Raw genomic sequence first — 26,829 nt, forward strand, 5'->3', positions numbered from 1 at the left:
GTGCTTAGAATGACTAGCGATAACCATAATCGGTAGAATAATAAACAGACTTAGTAATGCTACCATCCGTCTGATAATGTTTAGGCATATATCATAATTTAACTAATGTTTAAGGCATATGTTAAACATACGTTTTCTGCTGCATTATTATTAGTATATATTAATTAATAGTCTCAATGCAGATGTTTCACTACTCAAGTGCTAACTTTCTTAACATTCTTGTCATTAGTCTTACTTGGATATTAGTCAATGTATATGTTGTGATTGATAATATTGGTTATTTGTTAGCGTACTAATTGTCGTCACTATATTAATTTGGTTTGTATTTATGTGATTAGTGTATACTTATGCATTTGATCAAATTAACATCTATTTGATGATGTTATAGTGTCTTTAAACTTTATTCAATAGCGGGTGCATAAAACAAATTTTTAATACTTAAAAATCTCTAGGTTTTAAAGGCTTTTTCATTTTGCGAAGTAACCGAAGTCTGGGAACTTTGTTCAAAACAATTGAGTCCAATGCCTCTAGAATTTATTTATGCATTTCGATGCACCATTTCCCAAAACTTGCTTAGTTGGGCAATACCTACAAAACACACAAACCATGCCCTATTGATTGTTTACTTCAAGAGCTTATTTGATATTGTTCCAACTAAAATGTCAATAATAGAAGTTAGATAAAGTAGAGAACTCTCTTAAAAAATCACCAACTGATTGCTTGTGCAATATAATGGACTTTTACGCTACTTCAGAAAATCCACCTGCCTTGTATACACATTTTGTTGCTACATCCAATATTTTGGTAAGTTCTTGGTACGGATTTCCTTCCATAATTACTTTATGAGACACCTTAAGAGAAAACATTAAAAGGAGACATTACATAGAAATTTATGGCCACCTTCCGAGGCAGCATGAAAGAGTCAATGGTTCAATTCACAACATTTTGTAAATATTCAGAAAAGTTGGCTAGTTTTTTGGTATGTTTTTGCCCACAATCTTTGCTGGTGTGATTCTAACAAGATTCCCTGGCTTTCCAGGAATAGCCCCTTTTACCATTAATGCATGAAGATCCATGTCTATTTTGACTATTGGCAACTTGCGAATCTTAGTCTTTTTATTACCCATCCTACCTGGCATCTTTTTACCTTTGTAAACACGTCCTGGAGTTGTACCAGCACCAATTGATCCCAACTGTCTATGACTTTTAGAACCATGAGTCATTGGTCCTCTTCTAAAATGATGTCTTTTGATTCCACCTGTAACAAAATGACATAGTTTAGCAACAGTAAGTAAAGCATTGTTGTCATAATACAAAAAATAATTAATAACCATCATTTATAAACCAAAACTTGTGGAGAAAGGTGCATAATCTTAAAATGATATAGCATAAACAAGAATAAATGTCTGAAAATTAAATGATTCCATAAATTATAGGAACTAGTGTTGCAACTACCATATCATGCCAATCCTGAAGAGAACATTTATCAGTATAAAATTACCAATTTAATCCTAAGTTAAATTGTACACTGACTCCTACTTCGGATTTTAAATCTTTCGAAAATAAGAGATCCATAGTGAGCTACAACATGCCCTATATGGATCATAGTAAAAGTGGGCACAAAATGGATGGGCAGGAGGTTTAGCAGATTCCCTTGTCATTGAGGATGGGACATCTCTAAGTAGAGTGTCGTCTACAAACAATTCACCCATTTCTAAGGAGACATTGGCAATCTTCTCAACTTAATCATTTGTTTCACATTTTCTGTTTATCTTAGGAAAATTTCTCCATTGCTCATAAGTTGAAACCTAAATTTGTAGCCATCAACCCCATTAAAGGGGTACAGAATGTGGATCGTTCTTCCAATCTGTGTGATGGGTAACCTGGAAATAATCTGAGATAGGCTGGGAAAAGATCAATATTGACACGACCTCTAGGGGTAAACCTGGCCCAAGTTGGGCCGGGTTTGTGGCAAGAGGCTATACTGGCAGAATTCTCTGTGAGAAGTCAATTTCTGGGTCGAGTGTCTGATCAATTGGATATGCATGTTTTCTATCAAATTTATTATCCATTTTCAATTAACAATCCTTTTAGAAAGATTTAAAATGGGCCAGACAAAACAGATGTATGAGGTGGAAGCAATTCTGGACCAGGTTGCCTACTGAAAACAAGATTAGGCATGTAACAAGGCTGGCTAAAATTTGCTTTCTTCAGGAAAATTTTGTTTCTAGGAATGCATTGCTTATGCAGATTCCAACAATCAATCAACACCTAAGTACATGGAATTAAACATTTGCTTGATAGTTGGTGCCATCAATTGCCATAATCAACAAAAAATATGCATCCTCAATCAGGAAGAAATGGGAAAGCATCAAAGATAAAATACTATGTTCCCCGGAGTTTCCGGGACGGGGTCAGCAGGACGGGTTTCCGGGATGGCAAAATATTTTGCCAATTTTGGGGACGGGGGGACGGGGGGGGGGGGGGGGGGGGGACCGCAAAAGTGACATTTTTGTTTATTTTAAAAAAAAATTGTGTTATAAAAATTTGGGGATGGATGGAAGTCCCCAATGAAGTCCCTGGGACAGGGATGTCCCCGTCCCCGAAACGCAGGCATAGATAAAATATAATGGTGATTAGAATGGAAATGATGGGAAATATTATTGCATAGATCTTCTGTCAAGGTTTCCAATGCAATGATATTGATCATTTGTTGTGCACACCACTCAAGCTACCTAAATTTTTGTTAATGACTTCAGAAAGAACAACAATAATTTGGTGAAAACTCAGCAGATTATATTGTGATCAGATCCTTTAAATGGTGGTTCTAGAGGGTAATAGAGAAATTCCCATTTCTCAATTCTTGCTTTAAAAATGTGAATAATTTTAAATCATTTTTTAAGGTGGGTTCACAAAGTTCTAAAACAAAGCGGATGATAAAAATTGCATGCTTGCCATGCAAGAAGCTATTGAACGAACAGCAGCAGTTGTGGACACTAACATGTTACATAGGAGGCACCTTGAAGATGAACGCATAAGCTCTAGAAACATTATAGAAACTGTTGATGTTATAATGCTGTCGGATAAATTATATTATATATATGAGATATATAAATTATATATGTCCAATATTATATATGGAATAATTAATTTATGTTAAGAGTGTATATATATATATATATATATATATATATATATAACCGTTATAATATATTGAGGGTATATATTACTTGCGCTATAACTAATGTAAGTCAATCTATTAAAGAGACATGTTTGTAAGAGACATGCCTCTTTATATCACATATATATTCATTCGTATAGTAACTTTGAAAACACATTAAATATTCACAAGTGCTATTACAAGTTACAAAACAGACTAATGAATCATATCTTTAACATGGTATCAGAGCAGGTTTCAATCCTGGGACATGGTTAAAGGAAAGATGTGTTCAAATGATTGGCTCAAAAATTATCATGATTGGAGCATTCTGTTTTTATCGGCTCATAAAATTCGTCTGATGCTTCATTATGGAGGTGTCACATTCAGTATAGAGGTGTCACATTCAGTACGTGGACGGACAAATGAGTGTACCTCTTTAATGTCTCTTGAAAAGCCTTTTACACTGGCTGGAAAGCATAGCATTTCTATCTGGATTGAATAATTCCACCAATAACAACTCCTGCTGCATATTTAGAGAACCATTATAGTTGAAGGCGGTCTGAGTTTATTTTTCATGTTGCTTTGGCATATTAGGTGTAAAGAGAACAATGAGATCATGAATATCTGTGCAACACATCTTGTCAGGGGTTACATTGATATTCATTTTGTGGTTATTGGTAACAGTTACAGGTGTCATTTCAATGTTTTTAAGCACAAAGGAGTGTAAATATTTGTACTTCCAGGAGAAAAGAAATTTTCTGCAATCATTGCTAAGGGGGTTGCCTTGGCAAGGTATTCCAAGTGGTATAATTATTGAAGAGTTCGGATTGGTCATAAGACTGCAGATCCGACTGAAGGGGAGCCATGTGAACACTCTCCTCGAATGGTTCATGTTTCGGAGACATTAAGAGACGGGCAACATCATTCTCCTCTTCTTTGCTCACTTGAAATGAAGTCTCAAAAGCTGCTTCTCCTTCAATATTCGTATCCATCTTTCTATCTATGTGACAGCACAGATAATACACATGATTTGTTTGATGAAATGTTAATTGGCAGGGGCGCCACTAAGTCACATTCAACCTGATAGAGAGCCAACTTGGCAAAGAATATGTTCAAACAGTTCATAACTTGGTTCTTTATACATGATATTCTGCATTTCTGCACTTGGTGTCTTTAAGGATTTGTATCACATCACAGGCAAGGACGCTTTATGCATTAATTATGTCAACTTGTTGACATGAGGTCCAATTCTACAATAGAGAAGGCAATGTGAATAAGATACAGTCATGAAAAGATAGAATCCATTTCAAGCAGAGGTATAATTTCAAATTTCTTACATAGCTAATTTATCGGTTCTTGAGAGGTCGATTAAAGAACTGTATTAATTCATTGGCTTTCAGTGCTCAATATACAATGAAGGCAATTAAATTTCATCGGACAATTCTTTGTTGGAATATTTGAGGTCTCACTAATTGGTCATGAACATGCCTGGAATGTTTCCTTGTTGCACCCAAATTGAGTTTGCAACTATGCATGGTCTCTTTGAAGAAGTCACATTTCAGGTTGATGAAAATGGTTTTTTCTTCATATGCAATAGAAGAGATTCCCACAGTATCCAGCGAATCGTCAGATGTTCTTCATCACTATTCCCATGACTGTGCTGCCAGTGAGGATCCAACTTCACCTGAATCTCAAGTCTCACATGATTCGACACCTCCCATCTATGAGAGATCCATGGCTCAGAGGCATGAATTAACCAAGGGGTCAACTCTTGTTTCGCTCAACAAGAAACAATCACTATCATCAATTGATCCTCTATCAGATGAAGATATTGATTCAATCAACAAAGAGCTTACAATTTTTGGCAATAGAACATGAGCGGGATTTGAACTTCATGGATTATAATCGCAAAGTTACAGTGGACAAATTATTGGATTGTTAAGTTATATGGTTGGCAGACTGTATCCTGTGTGGAATATATTGTTTTCTGATATATCTCTTAGATATATTCATTTTGATGGATGAGTAATAACTTTCAAATTTACAGCAACATACTCCTCACCACCCAATCTACAATCACGTATGGTATTGAAGTGGAAAGAAATGGTGATTTCAGACTAGATTAATTCTCGGTGACTAAATATAAACTTGCTATGGTTATCGTGAAAGAATATTATCACTTGTTCCGTTGGAGGATATTACCCATTTGATAAGGAAATCAAACAGATAAGCTGTGGCATTTCATTCGATCACCATTGGCCTGTGATTTCCCTATAGCAAATCAATACAACAATATTCTCATTATGTGTGTGGATATTGAGGTCCGAGTAAGATAATCCACATCTCAATCTATCCTAAAGGCGAAGATTGTTAAGAGAAAATGAGCACCATCTTTGGAGACTTTTGAGGGGAAGGCTGCTAAATGCATATAGAGATCGGTGATTATCAATGCGAGCATCATTGTGTACATAGGAGATGGGTTCAATAATCACAACATACTTGTGGAAGAATTTGGATTTGATACCCCTAATATTTACATGAAGATCCTACCAGCATTAAAAGCAACATTGATATTGTTGGTGGATACTCATTTTCTGAAGTGGCAACATATATAGTTGTGGATGACAAATTTGCAAAGGAGCTCGGGGTTTTATTGTTCTTAGCTCAAATCGGATGCAGATGCGTGCTGAGAAGAGTGACTCCACTATGACAGTTGATCCAAATGAAACCAATTATGTGAGATCCATGCTCTACATGGAGAAGCTCAACTTGTGTGTTGCCTATGGGTGGGAAAGAACCCCGGATTATCGAATCAATGCCTGGCTTAGTGTAATGTACTATGGGAAGCTTGGTGCATGTGTGACCCATTGGTTCTTGGGTTGATTTTGTATGGCTTCTACTTGTGATGCTTTACAATTAATAGAATGGGGGAATGGATCCTTAATATAGTTACGTGAGGACGTTAATACATCTACTAAGGATGTTTACATTATGGAATCTAAATTTTGCTTCTCAGCATTCAGTTTTGATTCAGATTTGTACATATCTCGCACCATCTAGGATCTATGGAAATGTAGAAGAGAGTTGCCCTGACGAGCATTCCAGTTTTGAATTAGTTTGTTCCTATATGTTGCTTTACTAGCAAGAGTCCACTGACTCTTTCCTTCTTCATTCATTGCAAATCCTAGTTCAGAGTTTCATTCTCTTGGGGCATGGAGCAGCAAGTGTAATCAAATTTTGGCATGTTTTAATTAAGTACAAGAAGATGGGATGTCGAGCCTTCTTGCGGGGTGTTTTACATACTTGCATCCTATACATTTATTCTAACTTTCAGGTTTACTATTAAGTAGTGTGCCATAGGTTCAATGTCGAACCCGGCACTCTGATACCATATGTAACAAACAGTTTTTCATAACAAGAAAACAAAGACAGTTTATAAAGAGATTTTTCCAACATTCCTTGAATAGATAATTGAATTCCTTTCATATGACATTAACTGTTTTAACTATCAATGATAACTGAAATAACCATGTTCATTTGTGATATGTATATCAATGATCAACTGAAATAAAATAACTGTTTAACTAGATTAACAATTAATTGAAAAATAATTGTATCAATAATCAACTGAAATAACTACAGTGTAACAATTAACTAAAAATAATTGTATCATTAATCAACTGAATAAAATAACTATATCAATGATCAATTGAAATAACTAGATTACGATTAACTGGAAATAACTGTATTTAACAATAACTATAATAACGATTAACTATCTTTTTCTATGTACAAGTAAAGTAAATGCTTATTATGGAAAGAAGATAAAAGAAAACATACAAGTATCATCCGATAAGTCTTTAGTTGGTTGTACAAGCCTCAGCTTTCGGTAAGAGGAGAAGCATTGACTTAGGCTTAACCTCTCAACCTCGGACCATACTTATCCCCACACAATCTATTGAATTAGAAAAGCCCTCCCCACCCCAAGATCGAGCTTGGGATACTCTTAGTCCAGTCACCTAAGCATTCTGGTGTTTAGAATGTTCACACAGTTATGAACGGACATGTTTGCATTACTAGCACCACTGACATCAAGTGATCAATAGGTGGCAAACATGCCTTTAAACTACCTTAGCCAAGGTTTTCTAATGGGTTCAATGACCCGATTACCACCACTCGCCTTGACAACAGGAAACATTAATACGAACGAGCATGAGCTATTAAGTAAGATTATTTAGTTTAGATTTAATGTATCGTATCTAATTTAACCTTCTTTATCCTTGCAGAATTCCATCTCACCTCTTCACCTTTTCCATGGGTATACAACGGGTGAGTCCTAGGTGCTTGGAATCTCAAAGCAAACGGCTCTATCTATTGATTCATGAAGATTATATACTTCTAGCATTTCACAATCTATGGTTTGAAAGATTATGTTCTTTAAAAACTTGCAAAAATAAATATGATATGATTCTGATGTCTAATGGCAAAAATTAATTCAAGATTCCATGTTATAGATACTTTACTATGCTTATTGGTAAGCAACTCCCTATAGTTATTTAACTGTGAATGAGGATAATTTGCAGCTTATTGCTTTGGAAATCAAATTGTAATAACAATTGTTATTGGAATATAACATTAATTGGAAATGATTTACCACATAACCTGGTATAAATTCGGAAATGTTTGGAGTCTTGCTAACAATTATGTACCAGTGCTTCTTCGGTTTTCTTTCAGACGTAACCACAATGTGTAAATACCACTTCAATCCTCAACAAAGAAGGAACACATACGGCAGACTATTTTAAGAATGGCACTGCTATGAAATGTAAAGGTTTTTCCAATGGAATTTGGCAAAATTTTGATTGGTTTTAGTAGAGTATTGGTTGTGGAAGGAAGCCGAAATGAGCAAGGAAAAATGCGATAATAATAAAGGAAGTCGGGAATGTGATTTCTTGTATCTCTCGTCTCTCCCGACCTCATAATATAAAAAGGATTAAAAGGACTTTTTGGCTTTAGTAACATAAAGAATATCTTGGCTCTTTGAACGCCAATTAAAAATGCCAAGTGTTAATTCGATTTTTAAAAGAAAAAGAAAGAATAAAGGTTGAAAGAAGATTTGAAGGTTTAAAATCGAAGTTATTATAGTTTATACCTATCTATGTACACAGATATATTGGTGAGGTGGCATCATTATATTATAAGAAAATAATATTATGGTGTCACTTTAAATTTATATCTGTGTACGTACATAGGTATATATTAAAATAATATTGTGAAAGATCATTCAAAATCCTTTAAGGTGTGTATTACATTTTAATTAATTATTTTATGTTTCTTCAATTATTTATTTAATAGCTCATGCAAGTCCTACAAATGTATGCTGAAGTTCAAGTCGCTAGGTCCTTACCAAAGAAGTTTAAGGTCATACCTGTCAATCCTATTGACTGGACTAAGTTAGTATCCCATTTCGTTGATCCCGTTTAGCAATGCTTCCCCCCTTCATCTTCTCCTACAATCACTTTTGAAAACACTTCCACCATAATAACAAGTTCCATAATAATTTTCATATAAACATTTAAAAGAATTTAATTTTTAACCATAATTCCAAAATCAAGCAACTACTAAACATCATATAACAAATAATGGTTAACGACCATCTTCATTAACAGTCAATACAACGGATATAAATAACTACCTACTTCACATGATTATGAAAAAAAACTTGTTAAATCCAACGGCTATAAGCAAATTTAAAATTCGGTCAAAATTTGGGATGTAACAATAAGGTTAGTATTTCTTCGTGAAGGAGAAGTTCCAAGTGCAATCCCTTGTAATACACTCTTTATCTATGAGAGATAAGTTTGAGGTGAAAACCTTATTCTCTCATATGTTTCATGGTGGGTGTTATGACAACACCACATGACAGTATTCGTGGTAACTTCATGTGAACTTTTCTTGTTATGTGTGTATGGACCTGTCCCCTGTGTACATCATGAGGAAGTGACGACTTTCAAATGATGTCACTTGTATTTGGATAAGTTATTGAAAGGTGACGACCTTACAATAACTTGTATCATGATATACATTTTGTGTAAATGTTGAAATAAATCATGAAAGGCTTTATCTTTTAAATCAACAACTAGGTGTTAGATGTCATTAATTTGACTATCTACAAGTTGATTGTATAGATATATTTTAGGTACTTGGTGAATCTCTTGCCTTGATATTCTGATAGGACATTACCGCATTGAGTACTAGGTGAATATCATTTAGTTGATGTTCTGATAGGCCATTACTCAGAGTACTTGATGAATATCATTTGATTGATGTTCTAATAGGCCAATACTCGTGTTACCTAATAGGATATCAAATAGTAATTGGTGATATCATGTGTTGATATTCTGATAGGTCAATACTTATATGATATCATTTACTAGAAATCTTTTGATCAATGATTTCCTATATGTATTATTCTTGAAATATTACCTATGGTGTAATATCTATGTGTTTTATCCTTCTTCATTAAGAGGGAGTGTTAATGTTATAATGTTGTCGGATAAATTACATTATATATATGAGATATATAAATAATATATGTCAAATATTATATATAAAATAATTAACTTATGTTAAGTGTGTGTGTGTGTGCGCGCACGCGTGTGCGTATAACCATTATAATATATTGAGGGTATGTTACTTGTGTTATAACTTATGTAAGTTAATATATTAAAGAGACATGTCTCTTCAAGAGACATGCCTCTTTATATCACATATATATTCATTTGTATAGTAACTTGGGAAACACATAAAATATTCCCAAGTGCTATTACAAGTTACAAAACAAACTAATGGATCATATCTTTAATAGAAATCATATAGTTTCTTCTAAGAAAAAAGGAAACATATATTTGCAAACAGTGATCCATCTTCAGAAAATCCTAAGCTGCTGAACTTTCATTTGGACAGGAACATAGATGTAAAATTCTGTAGATTGTATTCTTGTGATATTGCTATCAGGATTTAACTGTGTGATTTTGAGTCAAACTCATTCACCCATGTTTCATGAGTAGTGATTCAACATGAATCCATCTCTCATGAGAATAAATGGAACACTTAGCACTCATTGGATCTAGGTGATGCTCACAAGGGTGAAGCACTGGGACTTCCCAAGAGGTCACCCATCCCAGTACTACTCCAACATGAGCGTGCTTAACTATGAAGTTTCCTCCATGGTTAAACCCAAAGCTTGCAACCCCATTTGCAAAACCTTCACTAAGTGTTGTGCCTTATGAACCTTTCATTAGAAAGCCCCTTAAGCTCATCAATTGATAAGTGGGAGATAATTTGCACAAGAAGTCAAATTGTGATATTGCTATCAAGATTTAACTGTGTGATTTTGAGTCAAACTCATTCACTCTGTGAGCATCACCTAGATCCAATGAGTGTTAAGTGTTCCATTTATTCTCATGAGAGATGGATTCATGTTGAATCACTACTCATGAAACATTGGTGAATGAGTTTGACTCAAAATCACATAGTTAAATACCGATAGCAATATCAGAATTTGACTTGTTGTGGAAATTATCTCCTACTTATCAATTGATGAGCTTAAGGGGCTTTCTAATGAATGGTTCATAAGGCACAACACTTGGTGAAGGTTTTGCAAATGGGGTTGCAAGATTTGGGTTTAACCATGGAGGAAACTTTGTAGTTAAGCACGCTCAGGCTGGAGTAGTACTAGAATGGGTGACCTCCCGAGAAGCCTTGGTGCTTCACCCCTGTGAGCATCACCTAGATCCAATGAGTGCTAAGTGTGCCATTTATTCTCATGAGAGATGGATTCATGTTGAATCACTACTCATGAAACATGGGTGAATGAGTTTGACTCAAAATCACACAGTTAAATCCTGATAGCAATATCACAATTTGACTTTTTGTGAAAATTATCTCCTACTTATCAATTGATGAGCTTAAGGGGCTTTCTAATGAATGGTTCATAAGGCACAACACTTGGTGAAGGTATTGCAAGTGAAGTTGCAAGCTTTGGGTTTAACCATGGAGGAAACTTCGTAGTTAAGCGCGCTCAGGCTGGAGTAGTACTGGGATGGGTTACCTCCTGCGAAGTCCCAGTGCTTCACCCCTATGAGCATCACCTATATCCAATGAGTGCTAAGTGTTCCATTTATTCTCATGAGAGATTGGTTCATGTTGAATCGCTACTCATGAAACATGGGTGAATGAGTTTGACTCAAAATCACATAATTAAATCCTAATAGCAATATCACAATTTGACTTGCTATGGAAATTATCTCCTACTTATCAGATTGTATTCTTCCGGATGAGCAGTAGGGATTGATGTTGCCTAGGTTAATGCCAATGGGCTTAAAGCTTCCCACCATCTCCAAGATATTTCATATGGTATAAATTAATATCTGTAAGTGTTGGTCTAACTAAATATTAATAATTTCACTTTAGTATAATGCATTTGCATAATAGTTGTCACTGAGACACCTAAGCACTTGCACTTTATTTTAGAGCAAACTGTAGGAGAAATCCGATTGCACTTAGTTGTTGTCTCACACATTGTTGTTTGTGAGATCCACCTTTGTGTTCTTATCATATTATCATCCTCTCATTGTTGTACAATGGAGAATGATCCACCTTTAGGGTACATGTGATTACACCTTGTCTAGTTGATAGGTTATCTCTTGCATCACTCCTAGCTATCATGCATTGCCTATATATTGAGGCACATCTACATTGCCCTACCATCCTCAAATTGAAACTCTTTACCTCCTATCTCAGAAACCCATCCTATTTGTTAGAAAGGCCAGGGGGGTTGTTGCACCAAAAGATCGACCTATCAATGCCCGATACAACCAATAGTCTTACAGAACCACAAGAGGTGGTTAAGCCATGTCACGAATCCTACAAGTGACGCTGGTCCACTGCCAACAATCCCCCTCCCATTGTCACTCACTGTGGCTTGCGGGATTCAAACCTGTGACCAAGCTCTGATACCAATTGTTAGAAAGGTCAGGGTGGTTGTTGCACCAAAAGATCGACTTGTCAATGCCCAATACAACCAATAGTTTTATAGAACCACAGGAGGCAGTTAAGCCATGTCACGGATCCTGTGAGGGACGCTGACCCACTGCCAACACTGTCGTCCCCTCATCCCCATGTCTCCCAAGGCCCATGTTACACTTATTTCTACCTAGTGCCTATCTGATGCCTAAGGTTGAATAACTCCACCCCGAATTGAAATTTTATTGTTTAATTAATATTCAAAGATGAAATGAAGACAAACTCGACACCCTACTTTCTGTGAGTGCCAAGGAATGGTAAAAACAGTTCTAAAACATAGTATTTGCTTCAGGCATGAGGCTACACTTCATACTTTTCAATTTCAAAATCTTATTGCTAAGCAATCCTATATAACTGCCATGTCCAGTCTTTTTGCAAGTTTAAGTAGCCATCCATTCTAGAAATCTGAGACACCAGTGCTCGAAGGCTTCTGTCATCACTTTTCAAACTCAAGCCTGACTGTTGACAATTAAACCAACAACTTTTTACAATCAAGTATATCCATGGGGATAGTGAAGAGCCTTAGCCAAATCTCAATCTACTTCATTCTCCCCACATATAATTGATTGTTCGCAGGAATAGTTACCAGGAGATCCCCATAATTGGAAACATTGGAGACTAGTACCCAATAGCAGTATGGCTAATTTTCAAGAATCAGAGAGGGAAGCATGGCGCCATTTTTTAATATGATATGATAGGTTTCAGAAAATATTATGACAGAGAACTTTGATAACAATAATAGTGAATCAGTCATACAAGAACAGAAAAGAGTAGAAGAAATTTATCTTCAGACCATTACAATAACAGAAAATCAGTCATACAACTGTTTATACATCCAATCACTATAACTTTGCATGAATTTTTTTATCATCCAAAATATCAGCATGAAACATTATGCAGGCTTATTTTATTTATTTTCCTTACTTTTCTACCTTTTAATGCATTTTGCCCTAATTTTTATGTGGGACAAATCAATTTTTGGTCAAGAGACTTTGGAGATGATGGGAGACAGCAGTCAAAATAATCCAGTGTGTCCGGAAGTTTCCAGAGACATCTCCAGTGCTAGAGATGTATATCGAAGATGTGTCTCAAGGGGTGGGCTGTCAAATTTAGACAGTACTTTTTCTAAGCATTTTATCAGGCCTGAACAAAATTATATTTTTTATATAACACTGTTTTTAACCTTGAAATCAAGGCCTATGAGAAGAGCAATAAGTTATGTAACATCACATGAACACTCTACAAACAATTTAAACAACTAATATTAAGCTCACTGTTTACTTTTAATTGTTAGTGAAGATGGACTTTCCCGCACTCTCCTACACATGCTTCCACCATGAGGGCTTCTCCTTGCGTTCTGCCCTCCTCTACTACTGTGTGTGGGCATAAAGATAATGGTTCTGCGGGGTCTGCTCCTGCTTTGATTGGTTGCTCTGCCATGGTGAGGTCTTAGGTGCATGAGCTGCATCCTGCATCTCATCGTTCCTCCAAGCCAGCCCTACCTTCTATCGTGCCCTCTTCCACAGATGTCATTCATGTTGTCAACATTTCATTGAAGGGTGCTCACTTTGGTAAAGGTGTTTATGGTGACTGGGCACCTTCTCCCAGCCTGTCAGCAATTGGTGTAATGGGCTCTCGTTCTATTGTGGTATCCCGCGTTGGTGCTCAGCATACTAAAGATTCAGTGGGTGCAAGGTCTACTGGTGTCCTGTCCACTGGCTTGAAGGTCAATGGCACTGGTGTTGGTCTGCCTCCACTTAACTCTTTGCAGTTTCGGCTCCAGGCTGGGATGGAATCTTCTTCTCATGAGAACCTTGCTACTTCAGCTCTTATTAAATCTTCATCTAAGGCAATTCCTGCTTCTCTCTCTGCGCCAAATGACCCTGTCTCTAGGCTCGAAATTTCTCAGTTGGGTGGGATATTAATTGTGTCTCCACTTTCACATTCTACAAATAATATTCCTAAGATCAGTCTAGCTGGTGGAGACAGCTCAGCTCCCCTTTCTAGAAGGTTGGAGAAGGGTGGTGTTTCGGGTTTGAAATCAAAAGGACCTGTCCCTGTTCTGGTCTTTTTGGATGAGGATGTAGTGAAAGAAATTGTGATTAATTCCTCTGATTTTTCAGCCCAGGGTGTGATCTATCGTTTCAGGGGTTTGTGGCCAATTCTTCCTGACTTGAACAAGTGGATCTCCTCCCATTGGGAACCTATTTTATCTAGTACTGTTCACATCTTCCCTATGGCCAAGGGATTTTTTTTGCTAAGTTTGAAAATGTTGAGGATAGAAAGTTGATTTTAAGCAAGCATTCTATTACTTGTGAAGATCGTTTTGTGTTTTCACATCTTCCCTATGGCCCAGGGATGTTTATTGCTAATTTGAAAACGTTGAGGATAGAAAGTTGATTTTGTGCAAGCATTCTTTTACTTGGGAAGATCATCTTGTGTTGATGGTGAAGCCCTGGCACCTTGAGTTTTCCCCCTCTTCTGAAACTTTTAACAAGGTTCTGATCTGGGTGAGGCTCTCCTATCTTCCTCTTCATCTTGGGTTGATTCCCTATTGGGAGTGGTGGGAATGGCTCTTGGAGATGGATGATGAGTCATCGGATATTATGCATTCTACTTACGCCCGAATCTTGGTTGGGATGGACACCTCTATGGGGTTTCCAGAAAGATTAAGCTAGAGCATTCTAAGGGTTTTTAGATTCAAACATTGGATTATCAAAGACTTCCCTTTAGATAAAAGCGATGCTTTAAAATGGGCCATGTGGCGGCTCAATGCGGGTTAGAGAGGGCTAAGACTAAAAAGTTGCTTCTTGATGGAAGGGTGCTTCTTCTGAACAATATACTGTTTTTAAGAAGAGCTTTTCCTAGATCATTGCATGGGATTCTTCTTCTAGTGAGAATCCAGCTACTACTGATTTTTCTTCTGCTGGAAATATTTCTGCTGAATCTGCTAGTAATGTGTCTTTCGGAGGTGGGACTGCTGGTAAAGTTCTGATGGAAATGTCTCTGTTGAGTCTGCTCGTAAAGATTCTGTTAGATGTGCTGGTAATGCTTCACCTAATTCTGAGATGACCGTTGGCAGGGGTTAGAGATTCTATTGGTTTCTCTGTTATAGCTGGCGCAGCTGAGCCTAATGTTTCTCCTTTGCCAAGGGAAGCTGCCCTTGGCCGTATTATTGGTTTTGACCCTGAGTTGGCTGATACTGAACCACTTGTGACATCTTTGAGGGATACTGGGCCTTTGGCTCCAGATTATTTGTGTTGGAAGGTTGTTGTTAGTAAAGTTGAGGAAGGATGGATCTCTGTGAAAGGTAAACACTCTAAGCGTTCATCACATGCGTTTGAAATGACCCTATGGTCCTATAAGAAGGGTACTAGTGGTAAATCCTAGTGGGGTTTTGTGGTTCTGGGCTGCTGGTTCTTCATTGTTTCATCCATGACAGTGTTCAGTCATTTTCTTGTATGGTTGGGTTTTGGCTTTAGAAGGCCTATTGCTTGTTCTGGGGAATCTTAGCGCTTTATCTTACGATTTAATCTCTGTATGGGGGTTTGGGATCCTTAAAACCTTATTTTGCATTAATCGGAAACTGTTTACTTTTAATACTTTTGTAGACTTCGAACCATCTTAAGACCTCATCCTCAAATTTAAAGCGCAAAATTGCAAAGGAAAAAAATCGATTATCATTCAAAATGTCCTAGAAACTAAGTGATAAGCTGTACATTTATTTATGATGAGATGAAGTGGATACCTTGAAATCCTTTTCCAATGGAGGTGCCAGAGACATCGACCAGATCTCCCTCGGCAAACAACTCATTGAAGTTCAATCGTTGATTGGGTTGGAAGGCATCGAGCTGGGATGCAGAAGCTAAGCGGAACTCTTGCAAGTGGCGCAGGGGCATCGCCCCCGCTTTGTTGAGATGGCCCAGTTCGGGCTTCGTGAGCTTGACTTCCCGCACTCGCCTGTACCCCACTTGGACAGCAGCGTACCCATCTGTGGACTCTGTCTTTATCTGAGTCACAATGTTGCCCTCGTGAAACCCGATGACGGTCACCGGCACACACTTCCCCTCCGGCTCAAAATATGTCATCATCCCCAGCTTGGTGCCCATCACTCCCACGCCTGCCTCGTACGACGCCATACAAACCATTCCCGTCCTCCTTTGTTTTGGCATTGCCATTGACATTGATCCACTCGACTGCACACTCTGCCTCCCCAATACAGCTTTAGTGTTGGCCAAAGAACACGCACAGAGCGAGGCGGCAGCCATTACTACAGTACACAACTGGATTTAAGGAGGACTACCACTAGAAATCAACTATTCCATACTAAACGCTTATCTCTTTCTCCTTGGAGGCTTTTCTGAAAAATGTCAAGATGGATGGATAAAACGAAAGTCTGGGATTACCTAGAGATCACAGTGCTGCTTTTCCCGTAACAGAGATAAGGTTTTTAGCAACTCTCTTTACCAATATATCCACGAGCTTTTCTTATTTCATTTCTCTCTTAAAAATTAATTTATATAAAATATATATTAAATGTACTTAAATCATTAAGGAGATGCATTGTTTATAGGATATTAATTAGTCATATTATAAAAACTAACAATAGCATTTTAGGGTGCAATGGGTACGTCAAAAAAAGGCAACATCTAATTAAAATATAGTACAGTTAAATGATGTAGTCTCTTACCTAATAATAATTGTCAACTCGAACTCTATTCATTAGAACTCGAACCCCAATCAGTTTTGTAACCATAATTAAAATATTAAATCGTAATTCTAGGAAGGATCATCCAAATTTTAAATCTAATCAAACTCTAACCATGACCTAATTGTAGAGTTTTCTTGTAACCCCTAAATTAGAACTTTACAATCATATTTATAACTATCCTAAGATAATTGTAAGGGTGATGTAAACCTCAACCCTTTATCATGAATGGTAATCAAAATCCTAATTTAAACCATGATACTAACCATCATAACTATGTTATTTATTATTTAATAAATATGCCTACTATCTAATAATAAATAATAAATTTGTGCAATTCATAAAAAATTATAAATTTTTTTTAAAATCATTAAAATTAAAATTAATAATATAATATTATGTAAATTAAAAATCATTTTAAAATATGATTATACTTGAATAATTTGATAATTTTAAAAAAATCATAAATTAATGTAATTTATATTAATTTTAATTATTCTATAATAATATGTTGTGAAGTTTGAATATTATAAATAATGAATATTAAAAAAAATTATTTAATTTAATTCAATAAACTTCAAGAAATTCTAATTAAAGTTTAAATTTATTTTTAAAATTATATTTAAATGTAATTATTGGTGTCTATCCTTATTAAATTAAATATCAAATCAATTTTCAAGACATCAAAACAAAAAAAATTCTATATTATTAATCTTATATTAATTATAATTTGTATTAAATTGATGTTCACAATTAATTATATAGAAATAGATTTTGTTTTAATTTTTTGAGAAATAATTTGACAATCAATTTATAAGAATTAAAATTAAGATAAGAAATAATTCTTTATCATTAAGATCAATAGTACAAATATAAAAATATTTATAATTTGTTTATTATATCTTTTCATCTAATCTAATATATAACTATGTATAAAAAAAGATTTAAATTTTTTAATTCTATTTTAATATATTTATATATCAAGAATAATTCATTATCTGCATTCTTTTATACAAATTGAAACATATATTCATTGGGAATTGAGCAATTGTGGAGTATGAAAAATAGTTCTAGAACACATTCATATTTATGTTATCTATATAATAATATAAGCTTGTAAAAAGGGAAAATAAGTAACAATCAGTCTTTGAAAACTTTCAATTGAAACATATAAATCTTAAAGAATCGGCACTACTACAAGTTCGTCCAAGATTAATAGAAATGTTAGTGAATTGGAGTGAGACAATGAACCACGGCAGTCTCTTTATGTGGGAACTCACTTGACCTATCGAAACATGCATTCATGTCTTCTATAAGTACGTGTGGTAGTACTTTAAATAAGTTATATTCAAATTTGAAGGAAATAGTAAGAGTCCTGGCAAAGGCAAATGACTAGAAAATACATTTATAAGCTACCAATGTTGGACACATGGCACAACCATGGAACAATCACAGAGAAGAAGAACAAAATGGTTTGCAAAAGCCACTGTAGTCAAGAGAAATTGTTAGAACATGGCACCAAACTAGCAGAAACAGAGTGATTTCCTAGCGTAACTTTTGAAGTCAGCTATTGGTTAATATTACACTCTATTTGTATAACGTTAGAAAAAAGTGTGAGGGAAAAGTGGAACAAAATAGCTCATGACAATCTATGGACAAGATCATTTCAATGGTCTTTCAAGGCATTTTATAAACTTTCAACCATTGATCAACAATCCTAAATTGTTTTCCTTAGTATACTACACCTTCTGTGTAATTACTTAAAGGGTCTTTGGTCTATTGGTGAACTTGGAAGGCTCATAAAGAGTCCACTAAGGAAGTCTTGTTGAGTGCAAGGCCCCTATCCAAAAAATATGACATTTTTTAATAGACTGCTTATGGAATTGTTGTGGTTTCATAATGTACGCTCTATTTTGGACTCAAAATAGTGACCCCCTCTTTTGGACGAGAGATCCCTTTCTCTAGAATAAGGCACCCAGTCAGGTGCTTCAGTGAATGAAGATATCCTCTGTGTTGATAGGTCATTCTAAGGTTTCTGACTGGTTGCTCCTAGACACTATCATTTGGTCAGAAAGTCATTTTTTTTCAAAGTCAGATAAAAGTGTGCATAGGTAGACCTAGCACACCTATGCATCCATTTAGGGTGTGCAATGTGTGCTCATACTTTGTGGAGCCACAAAGTGCACACATCTACACAAGCGCATATGTGCACCATCAGAGGTGTGCACAACCACACCCATAGCATCTACGCTTATAAATAGGGACCCCCCCACTTTCCATTCACTTGATCGCCTTATGATTTAAGAGTGCACACATTTGCAACTCTACACCCTAGCACAACCATATATCCACGCCTTTAGTCCTCGTGACCTACCAAGGTAAACTAAGGTACGTACAAGTGCACTTGCATAGCTCTACACCCCTTCATGGTGCACATTATCTAAGCAAGTTGGTGTAGACCACCACCCCTCGCACATCAATATGTGCATGTTGCACACATTGCGCAAGTGCACTAGGTGTGCATTTCAGGCACTTGTAGGGTTTTTTATTAGTTTCATCAATTTTCTACTAGTCAAGTCATGTTTTTAAGATTGTCTTAAGTTCTCCTCATTAATGATACTGGCATTTCTCTTTTATGCAAATAAATGGTGTTGTCTTCATCTTCTATGGCTGCAAAGATTGTACCCAAACTGGTAGCCTCCAAACATCAAGGAGAGCCAAAGAAGTCCAAATTTGGTGATAAACACTCAGAGATCCTAGATACTAAGTTAGGACTCATTTAGTGGAATGTCTTCCTACTATTGTGCAATAAATCCAAGGAATGATCAAGAGTGGTTTCTGCACTAATCAAAAGCAGGCTAGTAAACACATCTTCTCATCTAATATATGTCCAATCATCAGAATTAATAAGAACTCTAGCACACCACTACGTTCTAGAAGAGAAAGTGGTTAAAAGTGTAATAGGAGAAATTTTCCTAGACATAAGACCACGGAACATTGAGAAGGTCTTTCATCTACCAAGGGTAGATCAATATTTGTATATCACTTACAACATGGCAGATAGGTGGTATAGAAAGAAATATTCAGAAGCGAAGGAGCTGGTATAGGGGAAATACTTCATTAATAGGTCACCATTGAACCAGAGAGGTAGGATGGTTGACATGACTCGAGGATATATGATAGATGACATTGGCTACTCCATAGTCCTTTTGAGTAATCATTGGCCTCCCTACAATAGGTCAACTCGAAACCTGGAAGGTAAATTTCATAGAGACCATTAGGATAGGATAGATGCCAATTGATCAGGCTATGATCCTTAGTGACAACTTGGATGAGCAGCTCATATTGGTAAAAGATGGCCCACATTCTACATGACCTCTTATGTCGTGTACCTTCTAGCCACAAGACCAACAAATTATCTTGGCTTGGTTAAGAAAGGGAGTATGCAGGATGCAAATGCATGGTCATACATAGTCTATCCCCAACTTGTGAAGAAGAAGCTTACTTTCAAAAGCTTTGAATATAGATTGGTCAATGATGGATTTATCTTTGTTATCATCTGGTTTGTCAAAGGAGACTATGTAAAGAGAATGTCAATGGAGGTGGCAGCTTGGATATCATAGATAAGAGCTAATTTCATCTAGTTTAACACATTTTCTTATATTTAAGTAGCAAGTACCCTTTTGTGCCCGAAGAAGATCGCTTGATATCCATTAGATAGGGTTGTTTCTATTAGAGATAGTAGGGCAATTGGCCTCTGCTTAAGATAGGGTGCAAAAACAACATAAGAAGACATGGGTCTAGTTGATCACCATTGGAGCTTTCAAGGTCAAGCAAAAGCAAGACATAGCTACTTTTTACTCGGAATGGGATCAATACCCTTGGGAGGATTATCCATCACCTCGCCCCTACTTTGACAATATTGGGATGTTACAACATCTTGTAGGGAAAACTTTGTAACTGATATAGTGATTCAAGATGACTAGATGAACTGCGTAGATGACTACAATGTCTGAATTAGGGACTATTGTAGAATTTGTCTATAGCTTGCAAAAAAGGTGCTTAATTTGGAAGTATCCCTTAAGGCATGAAACAATGACACTCCTGGTGTGATGGATCCATTATACAACAGGGACAAGATCTTTGAGTAGCTCATCATGAATGCAAAGATTGACTGAGGAAAATGGTGATATTCTTCATAAGGCCTGACATATTATAGAATTAACAAGGGAGTAGGTCAGGAAGCCTTTCCACTTGGATCCAGTTCCCCAAGCTCTAACTTTGCAATCTATTGCCCAACCCAAGAAAGGTAAAGGAATAAAAGTTACAATTCCTACATACCCTACAAAGTCACTCATAAGATCGGAGACAATGCATTAGCATGAGCAAGAGGTGGAGTACTTCCAAACTAAGAGGGTAAAGAGAAATAAGAGAAAGAGGGTTACTCAAGAGAGAGCCCAACAAGAATAGGATTAGCCAGAACCAACTGATTAGGAAGAGGCTCAACCCAAGCAAGAAGCAACTCTAGCAAAAGAAGACTCAATAGCCTCGATAGAGGCTACCCCATCAATACCAAAGAGTGACCATTAAGGAATGATAGAATGCCATAGTTTGACCAGAGTTGACCATGAAGGATAAAGTATGAAAATTAGGTCAAATTAAGAAAAAGGATGATTTAGAAGTGAAAGCTATGAATTGGAGTAGATATGAAGTGTAGACATGACGAAGACATGAAGACATGAAGATGGCCCAATGAAGATTCAAAGATTAGACATCAAAAGGTCAGCGACCTGCATAGAAGAAGGTAGAATTTTCAAATGTGATTTTGACTATTAAGATGAACTCAAATTTCAATTTTGATCCCAAAAATGAATCCAAGATGTTGTAATTATGTAAGAGGTCAAAACTTTATATAGATGTGATGATTGGATAGAAAAGAGACAAAGCAAAAGATTAAGAAGATGAAAAGACATGATCAAGAAGAAAGAAAGGAAGATATGAAAGCAATTAGCCTTCATGTCTGAAAAAGAAGAAGAAAGAACTCTCCCCATATGTAGGAATGCAAGACTAAGCTATAAAATGAACTGATAATGCAAACTAATATGAAAAGTGGTTTACTAACAAGAAACACATCACATTTAGACTCTAATTTCATCATTGAACATTTATTAGGGACATCATGAAATCATATAACCATCACTAGTATAACTATGAGGATATGAATATGATCGATGTAGAAATCCAATCTAAGCATCAAAGACATGTAAGTCAAGATGGCTATGCAATTAGATTCCCTAAGTTTAATATAGCAAGATTACACTTGTATCAAGGCACAAGCACTAGGCTAACCCCCGAGTGTAGTCTTGCAAAAATAGTCAAGGATTATGTGTCAAGTAGGATAAACATGCATGCTCTAAACACATTAGACTAACAAAGTATACCCACAAGCAAAAAGCAAGTAAACATGCCCCATACCCCTAGTCTTCTAGTCCATAACATCCTTGAAAGACTATTACAAAGGGAACATATAGCAAAGAAACCATCATAGACAACACACAAAGAAGATAAAGTTCATCATAGCTCAGTTGTTTAAATGTTTAAGTGTGTGCATATAAGTCACTTGACCATTTCTTCAAGACTTGATTTTGATAGTGAGCAATATCATGACATTCAAGACTATAGGTAAACTATTTGAAAAGTGTTGAGAAACACTTGATGTCAAGGGGGGGGGGGGGGGATAATGTTGAGAAACATTGTTTTGTGAGTTGCCAAAGAAACCCTAATGCACAAGGAGACCTCAAAAGGATAAGAAGTTGTGCCTTTAGATGAGGACAAGAGACAATTCCAAGCTAGGAAATGTATAATGAAAGGAATGAGTGTGAAGTGAGATTGATAGACATAAGCACAAGGTCTTAAGTAGTGCTCATTTCTAGGTTTTCACTAAGATGATCATTTTTTAAGGATTTTTTTTATAATTTTTAGGATTTTTTCAGGATCAATAGATATGTACAAATAACTGAGTGGTGAGCCTTTAAGCATAAAACTTTTTCAGATGTAGGACATTGATAGGCTTCGTTAGTTTTTCCCCTTCAAAGTAGAAAGTTGATAAGCACTAGACCCAAATGCTGCTATAATAATATAAGGGCCCAATCAATTAGGTTCAAACTTCCCTGTCCATTCTTAGTTCCTCTGATTTTTAGGGTTTTCTCTAAGCACAAGCTTACTTACTTGAAACTCACGGGGATGAATTTTCTTATTGTATTGAGTAGACATGTACTTTTGATAAGCCCTCATATGATCCAAAGTAGCCTTTTGACATTCATCAAGGGTTTCTAGCTCTTGTACTCACCTAGCCCTATGGTCTTCATCGATTATCAACCCATGTAAGGAGAATCACAATGAGGGGATCTCAACTTCTAAGGGGAGAACAACCTCAAAGCCATAGACTAAAGAAAAGTGTGTGGCCCCTGTAGTAGTACGTCTGGTAGTTTTGTAGGCCCATAGTGCCAAATTGATCTATAATTGCCAATCCTTCCTTGATTTGTGAATTGTTCTATGCAAGATTTTCAACAATTTTTTGTTAGAGGCCTCAACTTGATCGTTCCCTTAAGGGTAGTAGATCGAGGACCAATGTTGTTTGATTCTAAATTTCTTGCACAGCTGTTTAAGGTCCTTCTTGAATTGTCCTCCATTGTCAGTAACGATGGAGGAAGGAATGTCGTAGAGACAAATGATGTGGTTTAGTATAAACAGGGCAATATGTTTTCTTGTAGCAATAGATAGTGGCACAACCTCAACCCATTTGGTGAAATACCCAGTCACTCTAATGATGAACTTGCCGCCACTAGATGAACTTGGATGAATTTTGCCTACTAAGTCAAAGGCCCATTGTTGAAATGACTAGTATGTCACAAAGGGTATAAGCTCCCGTCCAAGAGCATGAATCAAGTTTTCATGAAGTTGACATTTCTTATAGGACTTAGCATAACAAAAAACATTAGCTTGCATGGTTGGCCAGTAATAACCTGCCCTAAGCAATTTTCAGGGAAGTGCAAGGCCATTGGAATGTGCCCCACAAATACCATTGTGGACTTTGGCCAGTGCCTTTTCAGACTCTTCTAGCTCTAAATACCTAAACAACATTTCATCCAAAGACCAAAGTGTAATGTGAAGCTTTGCGAAGGAATTGGCATTTTTGGTTGCACGTGAGGGTTTCAAGAATAACTTGATCATGCAGGTAGGAGAAGATAGTAGCATAGCAAGAGGAATTGTGACCTACAATGGTGTAGATGACATGGTTATCCAAGGAATCATAGGCGGGATGATGTAGTTCTTCCACCAGGAACTCAAATTATGATTCGTGTTCTTGCAACTAGAGGATAGATGCTAGTGTAGCCATAGCATTGACAACCTTCTTTTCTACTCTACAAATTTTATGGAATGTCACGAAAGTGAAATAGTTCCTTAGAGAATCAATCAAGTTCTTGTAAGATACCAACTTGCCATCTTTTGTTTGATATTCATCTTTCACTTGATTTATGACAAGTTAGGAATCTTTGTAGATGTGCAATTTAGTGATTCTCCATTCAAGAACCATTTTATTACCATTTGTTAAGGCCTCATATTTCATAATGTTATTAGTGCAAGGGAATAGGATTTTCTAGGATTTTGGGATTGTATAACCATGAGGTGAAATTAACAAGATGCTTGCCCCAACCACATTATGTGTATGAGAACCATCAAAAAACATTATCCAAGTTCTCTCAGTGATGTACATAATTAAGGCATCTAGAAACTCAATCTACATAGGCATTGTATCTTCTAGTGGAAAATAATCCAATTGGTCAGCTATGGCCTACCCCTTGATAGCTTTGCATTTGACATACTGAATGTCAAATTCTGAAAGAATCATCATCCATTTAGCCAAGTGACCGGTTAGTGCAACTTTGCTTAACAAGTATTTCAGGGGATCAATTTTAGAAATCAAATTAATTGTATCTACCACATATAATGTCTGAGTTTTTTAGAAGAAAAGACAACTGCAAGGAAAGCCTTCTTAATGTTGTTGTAGTTCATCTCATAGGCCACCAAAGTGTGGTTGATGTAGTATATTGCATGTTCCTTTCCAGTCTCATCAGTCGGTGCCAATAATGCCCCTAAAGAGGAAGTTGTAGCTGCAATATACAAGATCAAAGGTTTTCTTGGTATGGATGGCATTAATACAGGAGGTTTACCCAAGTACCCTTTGATTTGGTCTAGACTTTGTTGACAATCTTCATTCTAGATGAGTAGCTCACCTTTATGCAAATTTTGTTAAAATATTTAGCTTTATCAGCCAATTGAGAAATGAATCTTCTAATGAATTACAGATGTCCTTGCAGACTTTTGAGTTGATTGATAGTCCTTAGAGGAGGCATTTCCATGATTGCTTGTACCTTTTCAGAATCAACCTCAATACCTTTTGCTCATATAATGTAGCCTAGCAGTTTTCCAGATGTGACACCAAAGGCACACTTTTTTGGATTTAGCCTAAGTTGAAATTGTTCCATTCGGTCCAATATCAAACTAAGGCAATCCAAATGTGTGTCTCATTTTTCAAATTTTGCTAGGGTGTCATCGACATTGTCTTCCATATTTTTATGTATCATATCATGGAAGATGGTGGTCATTGCTTGTTGATAGGTAGCGCATTTTTGAGCCCAAAGGGCATGACATTCTAGTAGAAGGTGCTCCATGCACATGTAAAGATTATCTTTACTTGATTAGTAGGAGCAATCTTAATTTTGTTATACCTAGAAAAGCCATCCATTAGGGAGTACATTTAATAACCCATTGTCATATCCACTATCATGTCTATGTTGGGTAGTGGAAAGTCATCCTTAGGGCATGTTTTTTTTAGATCTCTAAAATTAGTACAAAATCAAATAGATTTGTCATGTTTAGACATAGGTACACTATTGGAAATCCAGTCTGCATAATCAATAGCTCTGATAAAGTTTGCACTTAGAAGTTTTTCCAACTCTACTTTGACCAAAAGGGCTACATGTGGATGCATCTTTCTCAGTTTATGTTTAATAAGATTTACACTAGGAGAGATAGATAAATGATGCATAATTCGATCTGTGTCAAGTCTTGACATATCTAAGTATGTCCATTCAAAATTGATCTTCTTGTCTTGAAAGAAGTTGGCAAAACTCTCCTTTTCTTTAGTTGATAATGTCTGAGCCAAATGGATAATTTTGAGAGATTCCTTTGTACCTGAGTTGATAGGCTATGTAGGTTTAATAAGAACCAAAGATCTATCCTAAAAATAGCTTGGTAGACTATGAAGTATCTCATCCATAGGTGCCTCAAGGAGAATTTCACCATTGGATACGTCTTTATTTTTACATTTTTTAGGTTCAGATACTGCCACAAAGTGGTTTTTTGCAATCTAACCACTTGATTCTTCTTTTAATTTTATGACTATGGTACTTGATATCCACTTTTTTCATACCAACCACGAGTTTACTATTGGAAGCAATCATGGGCTCAATTGCATTAAGATAGCAAGTGATCTCATAGTCATTCTGGAAAGATGATTTTTCAAGTCTTTGATGTTGAACTAACCAATCTATAAGATCAGGGTGAATCAAAGAGAGGGATGTGGAAGCTTCAAGGTTGTTGATACAAAAAGATTCATCTCCAGTGACATGAGAAGTCAAGCCTATAGAGAAAGTTGCAAAGGAATCCAAATCAGGAATAGACCTAGGGGACCAGCGTGGTCCACTAAAGAAATTTACAAACCAAACTTGTCTAACCCTACACTAGACTCTTTGACTACATTCGGTTGGGTTGCATAAGTGTGAATGAAATCTACCCCTAATTCACAAGA

At 36.2% G+C, this 26,829-nt stretch overlaps 1 protein-coding gene across 1 annotated transcript; it reads right to left on the bottom strand.

Annotated features, from left to right (window-relative positions):
- Nucleotides 1–749: 749 nt before the first annotated feature.
- Nucleotides 750–16,690, bottom strand: LOC149567687 (large ribosomal subunit protein uL3c-like). Its single transcript, XM_089820949.1, has 2 exons — nt 15,996–16,690; nt 750–1,258 (listed from the first exon to the last, which is right to left on the bottom strand). The coding sequence occupies exons 1-2, from the start codon at nt 16,513–16,515 to the stop codon at nt 969–971; spliced, it is 810 nt and encodes a 269-aa protein (XP_089677075.1). The 5' UTR covers nt 16,516–16,690; the 3' UTR covers nt 750–968.
- Nucleotides 16,691–26,829: the final 10,139 nt, after the last annotated feature.

This window comes from Cupressus sempervirens, chromosome 3 (assembly GCF_028749045.1).
Source record: "Cupressus sempervirens isolate cs-2001-9-10 chromosome 3, ASM2874904v1, whole genome shotgun sequence".
Taxonomy (NCBI): domain Eukaryota; kingdom Viridiplantae; phylum Streptophyta; class Pinopsida; order Cupressales; family Cupressaceae; genus Cupressus; species Cupressus sempervirens.